This window comes from Echeneis naucrates, chromosome 15 (assembly GCF_900963305.1).
Source record: "Echeneis naucrates chromosome 15, fEcheNa1.1, whole genome shotgun sequence".
Taxonomy (NCBI): domain Eukaryota; kingdom Metazoa; phylum Chordata; class Actinopteri; order Carangiformes; family Echeneidae; genus Echeneis; species Echeneis naucrates.
In genome coordinates, this window is record NC_042525.1 from 13,971,371 (window position 1) to 13,988,970 (window position 17,600).

General features: G+C 40.0%; 1 protein-coding gene across 1 annotated transcript in view; it reads left to right on the forward strand.

Annotated features, from left to right (window-relative positions):
* Positions 1-17,600, forward strand: part of camkmt (calmodulin-lysine N-methyltransferase) — a 96,319-nt gene that overhangs the window by 63,056 nt on the left and 15,663 nt on the right. Inside the window, exons 4-8 of the mRNA XM_029521179.1 lie at positions 2,902-2,962; positions 4,244-4,295; positions 9,015-9,078; positions 12,201-12,267; positions 14,590-14,664. Of these exons, the coding sequence (XP_029377039.1) occupies positions 2,902-2,962; positions 4,244-4,295; positions 9,015-9,078; positions 12,201-12,267; positions 14,590-14,664 (319 nt within the window). The remainder of the gene's footprint in view (positions 1-2,901; positions 2,963-4,243; positions 4,296-9,014; positions 9,079-12,200; positions 12,268-14,589; positions 14,665-17,600) is intronic.

Below are 17,600 nucleotides of genomic sequence, written 5' to 3' on the forward strand. Positions count from 1 at the left end.
ATAGCTGAGATAGATCCCTGCTCTGCCTTGGGACTGCCACTGCAAACATTTAGAGCCTTTAAATGAAATAAAACAATGAAACTGTGAACACAGTGTTTTTAGCACACAACCCTGTTAAACCACTCAGATTGTTTTTTGGGTAACACTATTGACCAGGTTTCGTGCAAGGGACTGATAACTATATTAAGCTAAGACACACATGCACGCACACACGTACACACACCTACATTGCTTCCTCTTCTCATCTAGTAATTGAAGGTGAGAAATAATTTCATTATCCTCAGGAAGAGTAATCTGCTCTCTGCTGCTGATCCCTTCATTTCCTACAGTGCACCTCAACCTGGGAGGCAAACACACACCAACAGGCAATGCATTCTTATCACGCATGCATGCACGCACAAGAACAAACACAGACACAAACGCGTCTCTCCTGTCACCCCCGGCTATTAATGTTATTGGAGTTTGGGATTAACCATCAGATTCACATATGCTTTTCAAAGCTGTATTACATGGTGCATTCAGTCTTGTTCTCTCTCGTGCACATCTGAATGTATTCATACAACCTTGCAGGATTGTGACTCAACTCATAGACCCAATTTTATCTGCTGGGATCCCTCGACATATCAGATCCACTTGAAACTTCTACACAACACACGACAGAAGCACTGAATGTAAACTAAAAGAAACTGCAGATATGCGTGAGGGTCATAATCACCCCCCCCCGGCTCATGTTGTTATATGGTGGATAGCAACCAGTTCAATGCTGCATTACCACCCTCTACTGTTCATCTACCAAGATGCTTTGGCCCCCTGATGTCAAGTGTCATGGTGACACACATTTGTGGTCATAGAGGGGAGGAGCTGCGGTGTCATTTCACAGGGCAAAGGTTTGTGTAGGGATACAATCATGTCCATGTGAGCACATAATAAGAGAGGGAGGGGTCAAAGCTCACAGGGGGAGGCAAGAATCACCATACAGTTTTTAACACACATTACCTCATACGTGCAGCTATTTTACAATAAATTCAGGTGAGGATTAGTCTGCATTTCCTGTATCTACACTATGATTAAAATGATTAATGGAACAATAAGTATTTTTTTTTTTTACGTTGGAATATGACATAGCTAAACTGACTCAACTGTTGTTTTATCAGTTGTTTGTTTTTCTATCTTTTAGTTCACTTCAGTTATATTGGACCCAGGCTAATTATTAAAAATGTTGATGAGGGTAAATTCTGTGATACAGATTCTCAATGCTGCATATTCATAAATATGATTGACTGTGGTTTTACTCAACAATGTATAATCTGACTGCATTGAAAAACAAGCTTATTGATGCTTTGTGTTCATCTTGCACTCATTAAATGTTGTTTCAAATATTAATTCCCGACTGAAAAACAACTTTTGCCAAAAACTTATAAGACCAACCTACTCGGACCCCTTTTTAGAGATTAATGGGCTTAGTAGCTTTGAGCCATAGATAAAATAGGTAAATCAAAGTACTGAGAGATAGATAAATAGATTGCTGATTTAATTATAATTGCTGTTTTTGACAGTAAAATTAAAAGTCTTAATCACAATTCAGAAAATATACGCAAAAAACATATTCATATAATTTCTCACTTGCAGCATAAAGTTCTGTTTGCAATTCTCTGGAAGGGAATAACTGATAAAATTAAAATGTCAATTATTTTGGCTTAACATGCCCTGACATTCTGTAGACATATAGTATAGTTAGTCTGGCTGTCACTGTGTGTGTGTGTGTGTGTGTGTGTGTGTGTGTGTGTGTTGTCAGGTCAAGATGTGTTTTTTTCTAATGGGGAAAAGGAATATTTGGACATTTTATCAATAGGCATTATTAAATCCTGCTTGCTTGAGCTAATCTTCGTGGACCGGAGCAAGCGAGAAGAGAGAGAGATAGACACAGAGAGGGAGAGTGAGAGAGCAGTGATGTCTGCCCCAAGAGGGGAAGAGAGACCGCCTGTAAGCTGCTTATTATATCGACTTCCACCTTTTCTCTCTCCTCCTCCAACCCTCCCTCCTGCCTCCCTGGTTTTTTCACGTTACCTTGCTCATTTTCTATCTGTCTCCCTCCTTCGCTTGCTTTCTCAAACTCATTCTATATCCCCTTATTCTTTTTTCCTCAACAACGCCTTCATATAAACACAGACACACACAAAGATGTATATGTGCACACACACACGCACATACAGATTGCGCCTAGCTGAACCTTCTTGTTCAAAGCCAGAAGCAAAAAGCTGAAGTTTTATTCAAATGAATGTTTACTTCTTCTACTGCCAAGATGTGTGTGTGTGTGTGTGTGTGTGTGTGTGTGTGTGTGTGTGTGTGCGCGCGCGTGTGTGTGCGTATGTTGAGCAAAAAAGAAAATAGCAGCAAGTGTGTGTGTGTGTGTGTGTGTGTGTGTGTGTGTGTGTCTTATATGCACAGCAGAAGGAGAAGGGCTGACAGTAGGTGATAAGCCAGACAGGCCTGCTCACTGTGATTATCACCCACTGGACCCCCTGTCACACACATAAACACACACATATACACATGTACACACTCTTGCATAAACAGTGCCCAATGAGAGTGTGTGTTGCAAGGATTTAGGATAGACAGACAGACAAACAGAGACAGAGAAGCCTTGGATCACAGGCAAGGTGGAAACCACAAGAGAAGCAAATGAATACAGACTGGAAGTGACAATATATCCAATTATGCTTCACTGAACGCTCATTGTTTCTGTTTCACTTTTCTATCAATATTAATGTGTTTTGATGCTTAGACACTGGAATCAAAGTGCTGTGTCACAGAGCAGTTTTCAGATTAATGTTTGTATATGAATATCTGTAATGAGACGTTATGAGAGGATAACTCTGTTTTGATCTCTTTCTGCTGTAGGTGTCTGGCCGTCTGAAGAGGTGATGGCTCATTACTGTCTGCAGAAACGTCACATGTTCAAGTGAGTTGTTCCTCTTGTTCAACTCTGTTTTGCTCAGCCCATCGTCAAAAAAACTCATCTGTCTCATGTCACACAGGCGCCATTCTACTGTGGCTGTGCCTAAACTTGTGTTCTGAAAGTCTAGCCAGATTATGATCTAATTCAGATTTTCCTTACAGATAAGAGATGGAAGACTTTCTCTTCTCTCTGTTAGAGCTTGTTTCTTTGTGAAGAAACAAGATACATGCTTTCCAGCATTTAATGACCTTCTTTCAAACATGTGCTATGACAGGGGATTGCTTTATGATTAACAAACAGGAAAAGGGCCGTCATTCGCCACGTGCAACAGGATTGCAGCTTCAGTGGAGAAATTGTGGAAAAGTTGCTGTGAAAATGTTTCGGCTCCTCAGTAAAATTAAAGAAAATTTTGAAAACAGAAATAACTATGAATCAGGTGGAGGAAGAACCAGGTACAGCTTTGGAGATACTAAGAGGCAGCTGCTGTGAAATAAAGGTGTCCATTCCCTCTTTTATTAAATTACTTCAAAATAGATCAATTCCTCTACATTCAGCTTTTAATCACTCCTGACAGCATTCAAAGTTCTAAAATGTAGTCGGCACAACCTCTTTACCTACCACTCATCTGACCGGGTCCTCCCATTAATGTTTGATACTCATGCCATTCTGTGCCTTTCCATGCCACACTGCGTTGTTCTGTGCTGCTCTTTCCCCTGCTCCCATCGGCTGAGCACCGGCCTGCCCTGCAGCACAAGGCTGAAAAGCACCCAGGCACCTTTGATTTCCACTCAAGGTGGAACATCACCCTTTGATTTCCTGTTTTAACATTCAAGAGGCGGGAGGCAAGGAAGAGAGAGGTATTGATCAGAGCAGCATAGTGAAGGTCAAAAGAGAGGGAGGGAGGCAGGGAGGGATGAAAGGGGATGGGGCTGGATGGAGGGGAAAGGGAGATGAAAAGAGAAAGAGGCTGGAGAGAGGAGTTGAATGAGCATGCAAGCTACAGGATTCTGTGCAAGTGTGTGCGTGCGTGTGTGCGCGCAGGGCTGGGGTGGTTAGACAGTGTGTGTTTTCTCAGATTTCCTGCTGATTGAGCTTGCGCTTCTCAATGTTCAGTATTCAGCTTTCAGGTTGATGGTTGAATTTATATTTCTAACCCTGCTGAGTTTACTGTGTGTGTGTGTGTGTGTTACAACTCAAATTTTGAAACATTTTCAAACTGCTAGGTTCGGCTCAGCAAGGTGATTCCAACTCCCACTTGTCTCTTTCCTCTTCTCTGTGTCTCAGGGGTGCAGTGTGTGAGTTGGGAGGAGGTATGACATGTCTTGCAGGGCTCATGGTAAGTGCCAAACAATCGCAAAACACTCACAGCTCTCAAGATTGACGTGCTTGAGGTGGCTCAGCGTCCCTAATGAAACCATCCCTCGTTAGTTAATACAACATCCATCCATCCTTCCATATCTGTACGAGTTCACATCCACTGTGGTTCACTTTCTGTGTGCTTCTGTGTGTTTGTGCGTAGGCACACCTTCACAAGCAAACACACAACATACGTTTTAAACACATTAACTGAACAGTTGGTTACATATCTCATCATGGGTCATATTCACAGAAATTGCTATGCCTTTCTTCAATTTGGTTGAACTTACTCCTAATATTATGAGTTAACGGCCACATGTGTGGTTGAGGAATAATATTTCTGCTAAAACAAGCTCTTAATTCTATGAAGAGTTAGCAGTAAACCAGACAACTACATTTAGAACTTAAATTTGCTACCTTCCTCTGGCAACCACCCTCTTGTTACCTTTGATTACTTTCATGACTTTTCCTAATTTGATGGGGACAACTACATAAACATAACATTTACATGCAGATATGTTTTCGGTTCTGCGTACATATTTTCTTTTTGGGGGTAAATTTCATCCCAGTATCTTTAAGATGTATAAAAGATAAAAGAAGATTTGTTTAGGTTAATTTGGATGATGTTGCTGATACGATAATATACAATTTTATAATGTAAAAAAAAAAAAAAAATCCCTCTTAATGACGTTTTGTCACAGACATTTGACAGTGAAAGCAACATAGAATAGAATGTGTTGGAAATACGTGTGTTTTTCAACAATCATAAAGTTTCTAACACATAAACCTGGGTAAAAAAATGTTTATTACAATGATTTTCTCCAGTTTTAAATTGCTGGGGTTGAATTTAACCCAAAAATAAAAGATAGAAATATGAAGATAACAGGAAGGTCAAAATGTGTGGTGTCATATACAAGGATGATTATTTACTTAGATTATTAAGATATGGTTGTGGGAATAAACATCAGTGAATACAAACACACAGCTGCTTGATGGATTCTGGAGTACACTTAGCACTTTTGCCAACTTTTCAGAATGCTGAAGGGATTCAGGTCCTCAGTGAAAAGCAATAGCAGCTGTTGGAACTTAATTTATTACACGATATAAGATCATACATTGCTCGTCATCAGTTGCTTTAGTGTGCAGCCCCTTTTGAATGATATGTATACCTTCATTGTTAATGCGGCAATAGTCTTTGCACCTCTTGGTGGAATATTTCTATAATGGACTCAGCTAATGGACTCAGCAATGCAGATTCAGCCAAGGCCAATTCATACAGACTTTACTTTATCCATAGTAACAAAGTCAATCAAGCTTTACTCTTAAAGTAAGAGTTTTCTATTTGGTTTTACATTGCTGAAGAAAACCACTCACCTAGGACCTTTGGGTGTCATTTTGGTAGACTAAGATAAGATAAATACCTTACTGTGGGTTTCTTTCAAAAACTGGCTATAGAAAAGCTAGCAATATAATGCTACAGTTTTGATGTTGGTTGTGTCACGTATGGAGGTCACATTTTTTGAAGATGATGAATAGTGTAATCATGTTCAGAAGTTATGCATTTTTTAAAGATTAATGAGCAAAGATTTTAGCCTTAGATATTATGATTATATGCTTTTGTTTAGTTTTTGTCAGCACACACACACACACACGCGCACACATTCTTACACTCATTTGACCATTTGACCACCCTAGCTAATGACACCTAGCTATAGGGACTAGCCACAGGCTTAAAAGCTGTCCTTTACTGAAATATTAACACACACACACACGCACACAAAGATACCTCAGTCTGTTAGCCATAGGGTTTATTAGCCAGGGACTTAAGGGCCCCCTCCACATAGCAGGCGTCAGTGTCCATCGATCTGTGTGTTTGTGTCATTGTGTATGTGTGCGTATGTGTTTGTGTTTGTGTGAAAGCCTTGTGTTATCTCCTGGCAGTCAATACACCATGTTTTGACATTGGTGGCTTGAGATGGAATCCTTCCTTCACACCTCTCCTTCTCTTCCTCCCTCCTTTATCCGTCACTGACACCACTTTCAATTTTTTTCCCCTGCTGATCAAAAGTTACATTAATTATTCCGTTAGTTGCTTCATTTTGTCCCTCCCTTCCACATTGGTTTTTATTACTCACTCATTGCTCACTTAAATTCTTTATTTCCTGTTATAGATCATTTTCACAAATAGATTTCATCTCCTCATTCTGTCCTTGCAAATTGTCCAAACAGATAATGTTGAACTGGACTATAAAATTTGGGATTATATCAGATTAAACTCTTTATGTAAATGGGGATAATGGAGACCAGATTTTTTTTTTTCACACTGTGAGGTGTGCCTTCCCACAAGGCCAGGGGAGAGTTTTAGGGGTGTGAAACACGAGTCATACGCTGGCACAACACAAGGTGAAAGAGTCTGGGCTCATGATTTTTGCTTCTAAGTAAATAAATAAGTTGATTGTAGTTTGTCCTGATGATTTAGTCCGATTATGAAAATGGTGAGCATCAGTGGCAGACACACAGCCCTCGACAGCTGCTAAGGTACTTTTAACCTCTTATCCCACAGTTACTCCACTTTGCATAAAACATTGTACTCTCAGTCAAATCCAAACATACAGTTTTTTTAGGTCGTCACAAACTTTTAGAGGACATTATTATTGCAGTCCCAAATTTCAGTGTATTTATTAAAGTCTAAACGAAAAGTTAATTCCCCTCAGCCACAGCTTTAAATCAGGATTTGAGCTAATTAACTAATTCAATAATTGAAACACACTAAATGAAAATGGTGAGCATAGCAAATATTACCTTCTAAACATCTAAACATTGGAAATAACTTTTCATCAGCAGCATATTTCCATGTGTGTGTTGTTATTGTGTTCATATTGACTCAAACTCCAAAGATGGAAAGCTCCTTCCCTTAAATGGCACTGATCATCAGAACCTGGGACAAATTAATCAAATCCCAACATAGATGTAAGAAACACATGTACCACTGAACTGTGTAAGCCATCATATCAAAGTTTTTAAATTACTCTTTAACCATAAGCCTACTTGCAAATGCTATAAAACCATTAGGTGAGACAGCCTAATAACAACAGCAACAACAAACGAACCTCAAGTCAAGGTTCATAGCACTGTGACAATTGAAGCTGAGAAAGTTGTAATGATCTGTAATGCCGCATTGCTAATAACTTGACTGTGAAGCTCAAAATGAGCCAATAAGCTCTTTGAGATATAGTCTATACATTATATAGATTATTTGGTGTATGCTTCATACAGGTATATGCTTATCTTTTTTTTTTTTTTTTTATCTTTTCTCACTTTCCTACCCATCTCTGTATCAGAGTCTCTCCCTGCCTCCCTCTCTCTCACTTGACTCTTAGATGATTGCACAAACGTCCAAAACCTTATAGTCAGTGGAGAAACACAAAAAATTATTAATCTGTCATCAAAAGGAAAATTATCCATTTCCTAACTCAGCAAGGAAGCACATGGTTTGATTTTGGGTTACCAATTTGACAGTTGTCTGTACAGTCGTGTACAGACATTTTAATAATATTGGTTGAGATGAAGGTGTTTTTGAGCATTTGAAATAGCCATGTGTGTAATGTCCTGGTGGTGGGTGGCGGGGTGTAGCTAATGGGTTGCCAGGTTGGGCTCTGGATCTTTCAGCTGGGTGCCCTGGTTCGGCCTGGAGGTTGCTTCCTCTGTTTGAGCAGGTGGTGGAACGCACAGTGTTCAGTGACCCCCCTCACATACCCCGAAGCGCCTCAATATGTGCGTGTCTGTGTGAGCGAAAGCGTACGTGTGCTGTGTTTGATTCAGAAATTTTCATACACTGGGTATACACACTTTCCATATGCCACAAGAGTCAAGATTACATTGAATCAGCCATACAAGATGTGTGTGCATACCAACACAATAGCTACTTGCACTTACACTCACCCATGTGTTTATGCACATACACATTCTCTCCTTAACAGAAATTGACAGCCTGACACACACTTGGTGATATAAAAAAGCATCTGCAAAGAAAGAAATTGTGAAAAGATGAGGTTATAGTAAAGCACCCACCTCTCTATCTATATCTCCCTCATACAGAGACACACAGCACAGCACAAAGCTTTCTATCCATTCTCCTGTCTCCCTCCCTCTCCCTCTCTTTCTCTTCGTCTCTCATAGTCTGCGCCGCAAAGTTATATGAAGGGCATCAGGCAGGCCCGACGAACCAAGTGCAGAGTGACAGTGGCGAACGGAGTGATGGCTCGGTGTGATAAACACCCAGCGTCAAATGAAAAGGCTCTGCGCTTGCCATCATCCCCTGTCACAATGCAATTACTGAACAGAGTGATAGCAAGATAGCAGCCCCCACCGCTAGCCACAATGATAAAAGTATTGACTGATTTGATTGAATGATTAAAATAATGCAGACATAAAAATGGGGTGAAGATAGAGAGGGAAATGGCAGGAAAGAGAGGGAGCAATGGAGAGAGAGGGTGGGATGGGTTGGGCCTGCCAAGAGTGAAGCTTTGTAGATATGGTTATGTCATTATTGTTGGTGTACGCGTGGGTGTGTGTGTGTGTTCCGATGTTTGCTTCATCTAAGAGGGCTTTTGGTTAGGTTTTGTTTTGTTTTGTTTTGTTTTTTTTTGTTCTGTGTTGTTTCATTTCGCTGTCTCTTTCCTGTCTCTCTGTCTCTCAGGTTGCCATTTGTGCTGACGTGAAGGAAGTTCTGCTATCAGATGGGAATGAGAAGTCCATTCAGAGTATCCTTTCATCGTCCTCTCTCCTTCTCTTTCTATCGCTCTATCTCTGCCTCACTCCTCTAGCTCACATTTATTTATATGCATTTCATATCCATATTTATTTTCTCTTGGAGTTGTTATGTGGTCATGCATAAAAATCACATTCCTTCACATATATAACATATTTCACATAGAAATTGACTTGACAGGATTATAGCATGTTATTTGATATGTGTTACATGATGTTTGAGTTTTTTTCATTTAGAAATTATGTGAATTTATTTAAAAATGTGAATTACATGCAACTTCTTTGCAAGGACCAACTTTTTAACCTTTCAAAGACAGATGCAGAAACAAGTGGTTTTTTACTCATGCCACAAACTTTAACATTTTATGTATTAGGTGAAAGAGTTAATTGGTGAAAATATGAATTTTAAATGTGCTTTTTGAGTCTGTAACATACATACATTAATTGAACAATGAATCCACAGGCAGTAATAACTTGTAATTTATGCTTAATCGCTCATAAATCATCATGCCAATTGTTATTGCTTATTAAACATTAAATAGATCTTAAGGGAGGCGTTGCAATCTAAACCATTATTATTGTTATCGAAGTGTGATGCTGGTTTCTGATCAAGTGTAATTGCTTATGTGATATATTTTTCCAGTGGCCTAACTTCTGATATATATACTTCTCTTTTAGAACTATATGGCAAAGAGAAGCTGTAGTGTGTACTGTAACCTCTGTGTCTCAGCCATAACGCTGGAGAGTGAAAAGCCATCTACCTTTTTATCTTTAGCCAAAAGCAGTAGATGGGACACCCACAGTGACAAATATCCAGCAGTAATGTTCACCATGGCATCTACCAATCCGAGCTACCCACAATGCCAAGTTAAGAGCACAGTAATTGCCATCCTGTCAGATTTAGCTTGAGACTTCATCTAATGCAAAGGCTAGGGTTAGGGCTTGATGAGTGTTTTTGAAGCAGGAACAATCAAGGTTTGTTTAAAATGTTTTTGTGTGTGGTTAAGGTTTAGGCCTATAATTAAGTTTTTTGGCCAAATCTTTAGGTTTGATTTTTTTTTCACACTATTTGTTCTTTGAGTGGGTTATTGATCAACTCTGTCAGCTTGCAAACCATCTTGTACTTTTTTCCATTTCACACTTGTCCCTGTCTGATCTCCTCTTGTTTTCTCTCCTTTCTTCTACCTTCTTTCATCATCCCTGTCCTTTTTCTCACATCCTGCCAGATCTGGCTTTATTCACTCAGAAACTATACAGACAAGAAAAGGATGCTCAGACTTGTTAGAGTTTCTCACAAAAGCAGGAAATATAAATACACATTTCTTCCCCATTGACCAATGTAACATTTCCATATTTTGCTCTGCTCACAGTATATCTGTCTCAGCCAGCCACAATGCTCCTTCACTGATCACAATAAGACCAAACAATAACATTATGGAGCCTGTTAAACACACAAGCACACACACAAGGGCACACAAACAATACACCATTGACCGACTGCTTTGTTTCACAGAACAAACACATAGAGAGAATTGTAAGTGAAATCATAGCGAGAATGGATCGAACACACACAGAATTAGAGAGGGAGCATTGAGAAAGAACGATAATTTGTTCTGGGCTCAGCCAAATTGGCCCATTCACATAGTGCTGGCACTATGTGGCATTTCCTCTCACTGAGGAAGCTGTTGGTCTTAGCCTTGTGCTAATAACCACTGTTTGCCTCGCATGGCCTTATTGTGCGGTTAGTGTTACAATGGAAAAAGATTGCAAGTTGCGATAGCACCCAGTTGTATTCAGTGAAATAGATGAGAAGATTATTCAGAAAAAGAACTTGTGAATAGACGACATTTAGTAGAATATATCTAGAGAACAGCTTTTTCCCATTTCTTGGAAGTTGTTGATCTCATTTATAGTGCAGAAACACAAACACACACCAGAGACAGGAGCCACTTTGTTGCTGTGACCTTGAATACTCATGTTGAAAATCAATTGAAGTGTTCCATTAAGGATGATTGATGCATGTCATTGGCTGCTACTTCACTACTTCCACTTCAGGTGATGGGAGCAAATATTCCTCCACCTTAATAGTCAATAATACTCAAATCTCTCTCTCTTTGGATTCTTCATCTTTAATTTGTTGAGTTGTGTCGACTTCTGTGTGTGTGTTTATGCGTATGCTGAACTCTACCCCAGCAGTGTGCTGGTGATGAGATTACAGTACGCTGTTGTGCTCTTTGCCCTGTTGTCCTGATCCATAACACACAAATTCCCCGGTGTCCAGCATATATGTGCCGTTGATTACATTTGTATAGTTGTGGTTAAATACATGTGTACATATAAATATGTATTAATTTACATGTTATTGTGTATCTGTGTCTGGGAGGCATCTTTGATTGTAGATTGGCTCTCCAGCTATCAATTCATCAACTTATCACACGTTTCTGCTCTCTCTATCTCTCTCTCGCTCTCTGCTATTGTCGATTGGATTTATCTCAGCTCTTTGCAAGCTTTAAAGACAAGAAAATCCTAATTGAATTGCTTTGCAACTCCACAACCCAGTGTCTTAATAGACAACTTGACATCAATCACCCTGGCTTTGTGCGCATACATCTGCATGTGTGCGTTTGTGAGAAGGATGTTGTTGGTGTGTGTATCTGTGGTTAAAAGCCTTCCCATTGATCCAGCTAGAGGCTGCTGTGATCAGCTTGTACGGGCAGGCTCTCTATTCCTGGAGATCATCTCTGATAATTCATGCTCTCTACATGGCAATGTTTATCACAAATGTGTTACCCCTCCCTCGCCCAGTGTGAGCTGGGATTGGCTCCAGTGACCCCTGCGACCTGGAAATGGATAAGCAGTAAAAGATGAATGAATGAATGAACTTTCAAGCTACTTCAGTGGCACTTAGATGATTACTAGATAAAAAGTATAGTAATGTCTTTACCAGCCAGCTTTCGTAGTGTTAACTCAACTGATGTTCTGAACGCCAACATCAACTCCATGTAATGCATGCAACATTCATTTCATATGCTGAGATTTTAAGATTCTTAACCTCTTTTAACCCCGAGGATGTGATATTTGTGTCTTTGATAAATCCTTGACTGTGGTGCGTCAGATGTACGACGGCTGGTCGGAAGAAATCAGCAAGCTGGAAAGTTTGGGTCAACGCAGGTATCGGCCAGGTGAGACCATTTCCACGCCCTTTTTTTTACAAAGATGCATGGCTCCTACCTTGAGCTCTTTATCTCTTCAGAAGAGTGGGATGTGTGCAGTACTTCTTGTGCTCTTTAAATATTTCTTAGTGTGTTCCCTTTTATTATGCCCGTCATACTGTGCTGCAAGCCAACTAAGCATAACCCACTGTATGCCATGTGGTAGATGCTTTCGTCGTGCCTTGACTGCACACATTTATAGTTTGGTGGCTTCAATGGGAGTGTGAATATCAACAATTGCTTTGTAGTAGTCGTGCGCAATACAGGTACAGCAACCAAACCTCAAGTAGCAAATGTGACAGTGATGCAGACATGTCAAATAACAGGCACCAGAAACATTCAAATAAATGATCCAGATCTGCCTCAAACTTTGCTGCCTTCTTTCCTGGCCCACACTACTTCCATCCGCCAGGTTGAGTGCATTAGTGCAATACTTTAAAATGAACTTATAAACCAACGCACACAGGTAAATACACAACCTCCTTGGGGGCTTAAAAAAAAAAAACAAACCAACGAACATAATAGCTACCTGAAATGAAAGTGCATGGTAAGTAAGAGACAAAAATGCTACACAAATAGTGTGAGAAGTCCTTTTTTGAACTGTGCAGAGAGTGAAATTTTGTGAAGAAATGAAAATTGCAGTAATTTCTACATGTACTCTGTTGTATGCATTAATATGTACTGTTGCACACATTAAATTCATCTCTGAATAAATACCAAAATGGTGAATTATTATTATTATTATTATTATTGAGTGTGGTTTACCCTATTAGATACTTACATCTATTCACCGCATTTGCTTTTGGAATTTTCTTCTGATAAATGGAAAAGGGTTAGAGTTCATTTGTGTTCCTACCAAATATTTGTAAGTGATGGATTTGGACCAATTTTAAATGGACCCTAAACCTTTTACCAATGTATTATTTGCATCTCTATATTTTCAGGAAAACTTAAAGTTGAATCAACCCAGATATTTGTAAATTTACACATTGTTATATGTGTAAGATTGGAAAATAGATTACAAAAGAAACGTCAATAATATGTGTGTACGTGTGTTCACATGCATCCAAGCAAAATGATTCCCTTTGATAGGGAGTTCTCATCCAGAAACCATCAAGAGAACTTTCCACAACACACACACACGCACACACACCTCACAGGCTAAAACATAGTTAATTGTTGTCCCTGTCTAAAAAAGGCATTTTGCCTCTGGCTTACTGTTTTGCTTCTCTACCTCTTCTCACTCTCTCTCTCTCTGTATTTCTTTCTCTATCTCTCCATTTCTCCCTCCTGCACATATTTACATGAGTGGAAGATGGAGTGAAAAAGTAAACGTATAATTAGGCTACATTACTTTGATTGTTTTCTTTTCAGATTATGCCTGCTGTCATCGCTGCACCGCAAGAGAGGGCGAAGGGCACAATGCGATTGGACAAGGGGAGGGAGAGGGAGGGGCGTGTCGTGTGATGGTGTGTGCATGTGCATGCGTATGTGTGTGCGCGTGTTGAGACCTCCTGCTGTGAATCGAGATTGTGTTTCAAGCGGGGCCTAATGTTTTGTTTACTGAGTGTTAATAATGCCTAATTAATAATCCTCCAATCTGCCTGACAGCCTGAGGGAGAGAGCAAGAGAGGAAGAGGAAAATGGTGTGGAAGAAGAGATGGAGTAACATTTACAAGAGTCAGTGCAGTCCTTCTGGATCAAGCAAATAGCAGCCAGAATATGAAAAACACATTAACTACTCATAATGTAGGACAAGGACTCTAAATTTTATGATGTGCCTTAACACTCAACAGACAATGAGTGACTAGTAAGTGAGAAAGACAAATACAGGCTGCTGAAGGTGATATTTTTCTACTTTATGGTATATATTTTGTCCTGATGTGCAATTTTTACCTTTACATTCTGAATCACTGTGCCTATTGTGTAAACCATATAGAATGTAAGAAAGGACAGTGCGGCTACTGAAGAGCCCCCCACGTGGATGTGGCCCATCCGAATGTGAAAAAGAGTGTGTGCTACATGGGATAAATGTCAAGTGTCATGTCAGAAGCCGTCTCTCTTCACCTCACAGATGGCACGTCGTCCGTCCCTGACGTTATCTCCAAGTCTCTACTGAAGCAGAGAAACAGTGGGAGTCAGAAACTGAGGTGTCAGAGAGCAAGCAACCCAAAGAGCACAAAAGACAGAAGGAAGCTGAGAGATACAAAAGGCAAACAAACTGCTGCTGCTTGCTCTCAGCTTCGTGAACACTGCCTTAACACTGGCCTCTGTTTTATGTGTGTGTTCCAGGGTAGTGAGGTGGGACTGTGAGTCAGACATTTCAGCACTAGAGGGTCACTTTGACATCGTCATGTGCGCAGACTGGTAGGTTGACACACAATCACACGGATACACACACACACCATGCGTTCATGGCATTAATTTTCACTTCTGCGTGACAGTTCTTGCAGGGCCCCCCACCAGCGCCTGGACCTTCCCTGCCTCTTCTATGCGCGTACATATACACACACACACACACATACATATGCTCAGATGCTTGTCTGCCTCCATTTTACACCAAATTGCCTCGTTTTCATGCTTGGTGTCCCAGCAAATGGATGACTTAGGCAAATTGCAAATAATTGCGCCTTGACAAGGAAGGAGACGTAGTAAGATAAAGAAAGAGTTGAGGGCGGATGAAGGGAGGAGCAGAAATGGAGATGGAAATGGAGAGACAGAGCAACATAAACATAACAATTAGCCCATCGGTCATTGAAATGTAGATCTTGTGGCTAATCAAGAATTCATCTGTTTTTATCGCTCAGTTGTTCAGCGTGAAATAAAACGTGTCAGGGCTTTTAGTGTAACCTTGACTCGACAATAGAGAAACTGATGAAAGGTAAGTGTGATCTGTGAAAGAAATTGCACCTCTAAAACATTCATTCAAGTCCTATGTGGTGTCAAAAAGGGTTAGGGTTAGGGCAACCTTGATTTGTTTGGATGCACACAGATATCGTAGTGATACGTAAAAGTGTAACTAACTCCGCTGTGTCCATAAGACTGGCACCATATATACCTGCAGTATTTACTATAGCAATTGACAGAGAGAAAGGCAAAAACTCAAACATGATCTTTTATGAATTCTTGTACGTATCTTTAACGTTTGCTAAAGATGAAGAACATCTTCAACAAATACATTTGCGGACAGAATGAGGGTTCAGTGGTTGTCTAAGATAAACAAAAGCTGTGATAGGACTTCATGCAGATCATGGAGAAGTACTTTAATTTGGCCTCAACGAGGTTCATGGTTCATCATGCAGTGAGTATCAGTAGTGCCTTCAACTCTCCCTGAGAATCTCAAGATATCTCTTGGTTTCTGTCTCCTCTGAATCAGTAGCGGTTGAGGACTGTAAGGCATGGTGGTGCTTTTTCATCCTGGCCAACCAGTGGACTGGTGACATTACAGTTTTTTGTTTTGTTGTTTTGTTTTGTTTTTTTTTGGGGGGGGGGGGTGTGTGGGGGTATTAGTAAACAGCACTTATGTACATTTACCTTTCATCACACACAACTACCCCCCCCCCCCCCACACACACACACACACACACAAAGATGGTGGTCATGATGTTAGTTAGCCAAAAGTACTTGACTACTTTGCAGCTTCAGAAACACCATACGGAACCAACTTGTGTACAGTATGTGTGTGTCCGTCAGTGCGTGTGCTTCTGTGCTAAGTGCAGCATTAGCAAACGCCGTTATCATTATTGTAATGTCATAGTCATTACAGGTAATGGTCAGGTACAGCACTCAAGAGAGAAAGAGAGCAGGCAGCTAATAGAGGATATTTTGAGGATATTAGCAGTCTAGTGTATATGCATGTGTGTATGATAGAAAGAAGCAGATAGTGTGAGAGCAGAGTAAATTGGATTTGAATTTTTGATTTCAGGGGTTTTTCAAATTCCTAATTTCTCTCCGCAGTGATGTGCTCTTTAGCCATGGGCCTGTGTGTGTGTCTGTGTATGCTGCAATATGTCTTTGTGTGCTGCGCTGCCATCTTTCCTGTGTGTATGTGAGTGAGTGATTGTGTGGCTGACCGATTAGCAGGCGCGTCATTGTGATGATCACCTGCGAAAAGGTCAACAACGCAGCTTCCACTCTGATTAATTATAGCTCCTACTGGTAGCAATGGAACCACTGCTGAGAAGGGAGCAGCACTGAAGGGAGGAGGGGTTTAGTGAAATATTGTCTTTCAGTTGCCATTAAGTGCTTACTTCTTTGGATATCCTGCCAATTGTTGTTAGGCAAAAGATTTTTTCAATAACCTGTGCTATTTAAGTACTATTAAAGTAAATCTGGCCCCTGCTGACTGATTCATCAACCTTTTAACAGGATGAATCTGCACCACTTGAATAAGACATTTTTATGTTATAAACCACCTCTTTATGTGATATCAGTGCTGTGAAGAAAAGAATTCAAGGACTGAATGTATTACTATATGAAAAAGATTTAGCCAGTTTCTTTTGATTCAATTTATATTGAAGGAGATTTTGCCAACATAGGTCAAACTGATTGTTGGGGTAATAAAAATAATATTTCATACGTTTCTTTTATCTATTACCTTTCTTCCTAGTGTATTATTGTCAACATGTTGGCGAAGGTCCTCTAAAATTAAAGCAGTTGCTATATTTTACATGCATAACTCAGACCATAATCATTTCATTAACCTACCTAAATGGTTTTTGCGCCAAACTATTACCAAACCATTCTCCCATATTATCTGTGATTTTATTATTGCTACAGCATGACAAAGGTTGGGTATGCCTGATCTCATATGGCGGCAGTCTGTGCAGTAGTGATCACTGTCGCCTCTGTCTCAAGGTCCCACCCATACTGTACAGCGGCCATTGTTAATCATGATGTATAGCTTCAAATAATTAGAAAAAAACTTATATGAATGGCATATTGATATCTCTAGGGGAAAAAATCTTCTCATGCAGTCCCTGGTATCCTCTGGGTCTTAGCCAAGGGTAGAGATGAGTGACTTATGAGGTTGTTGAGTTTGGTTTCACTTTAAGTTGACTGTTCAAAAAGATCTTAAGACACATTTCCTCAAATATGGTAGAATATACGAAATACACAAAAAAATGTGATTGTATATACTAAGAACAGAATAAAATGGAAGTAGAAAGTGTCTTGTGTTCAGCACTGATAGAATATTTAACTAGTTTATTGATATCGCTTTCCAAAAGTATAATCAGTAAGCGTCGATATCAAAGAGATTGAAAAAGAGAAAGACAGTAATGCAGGAACAGTGGAGTGCCATG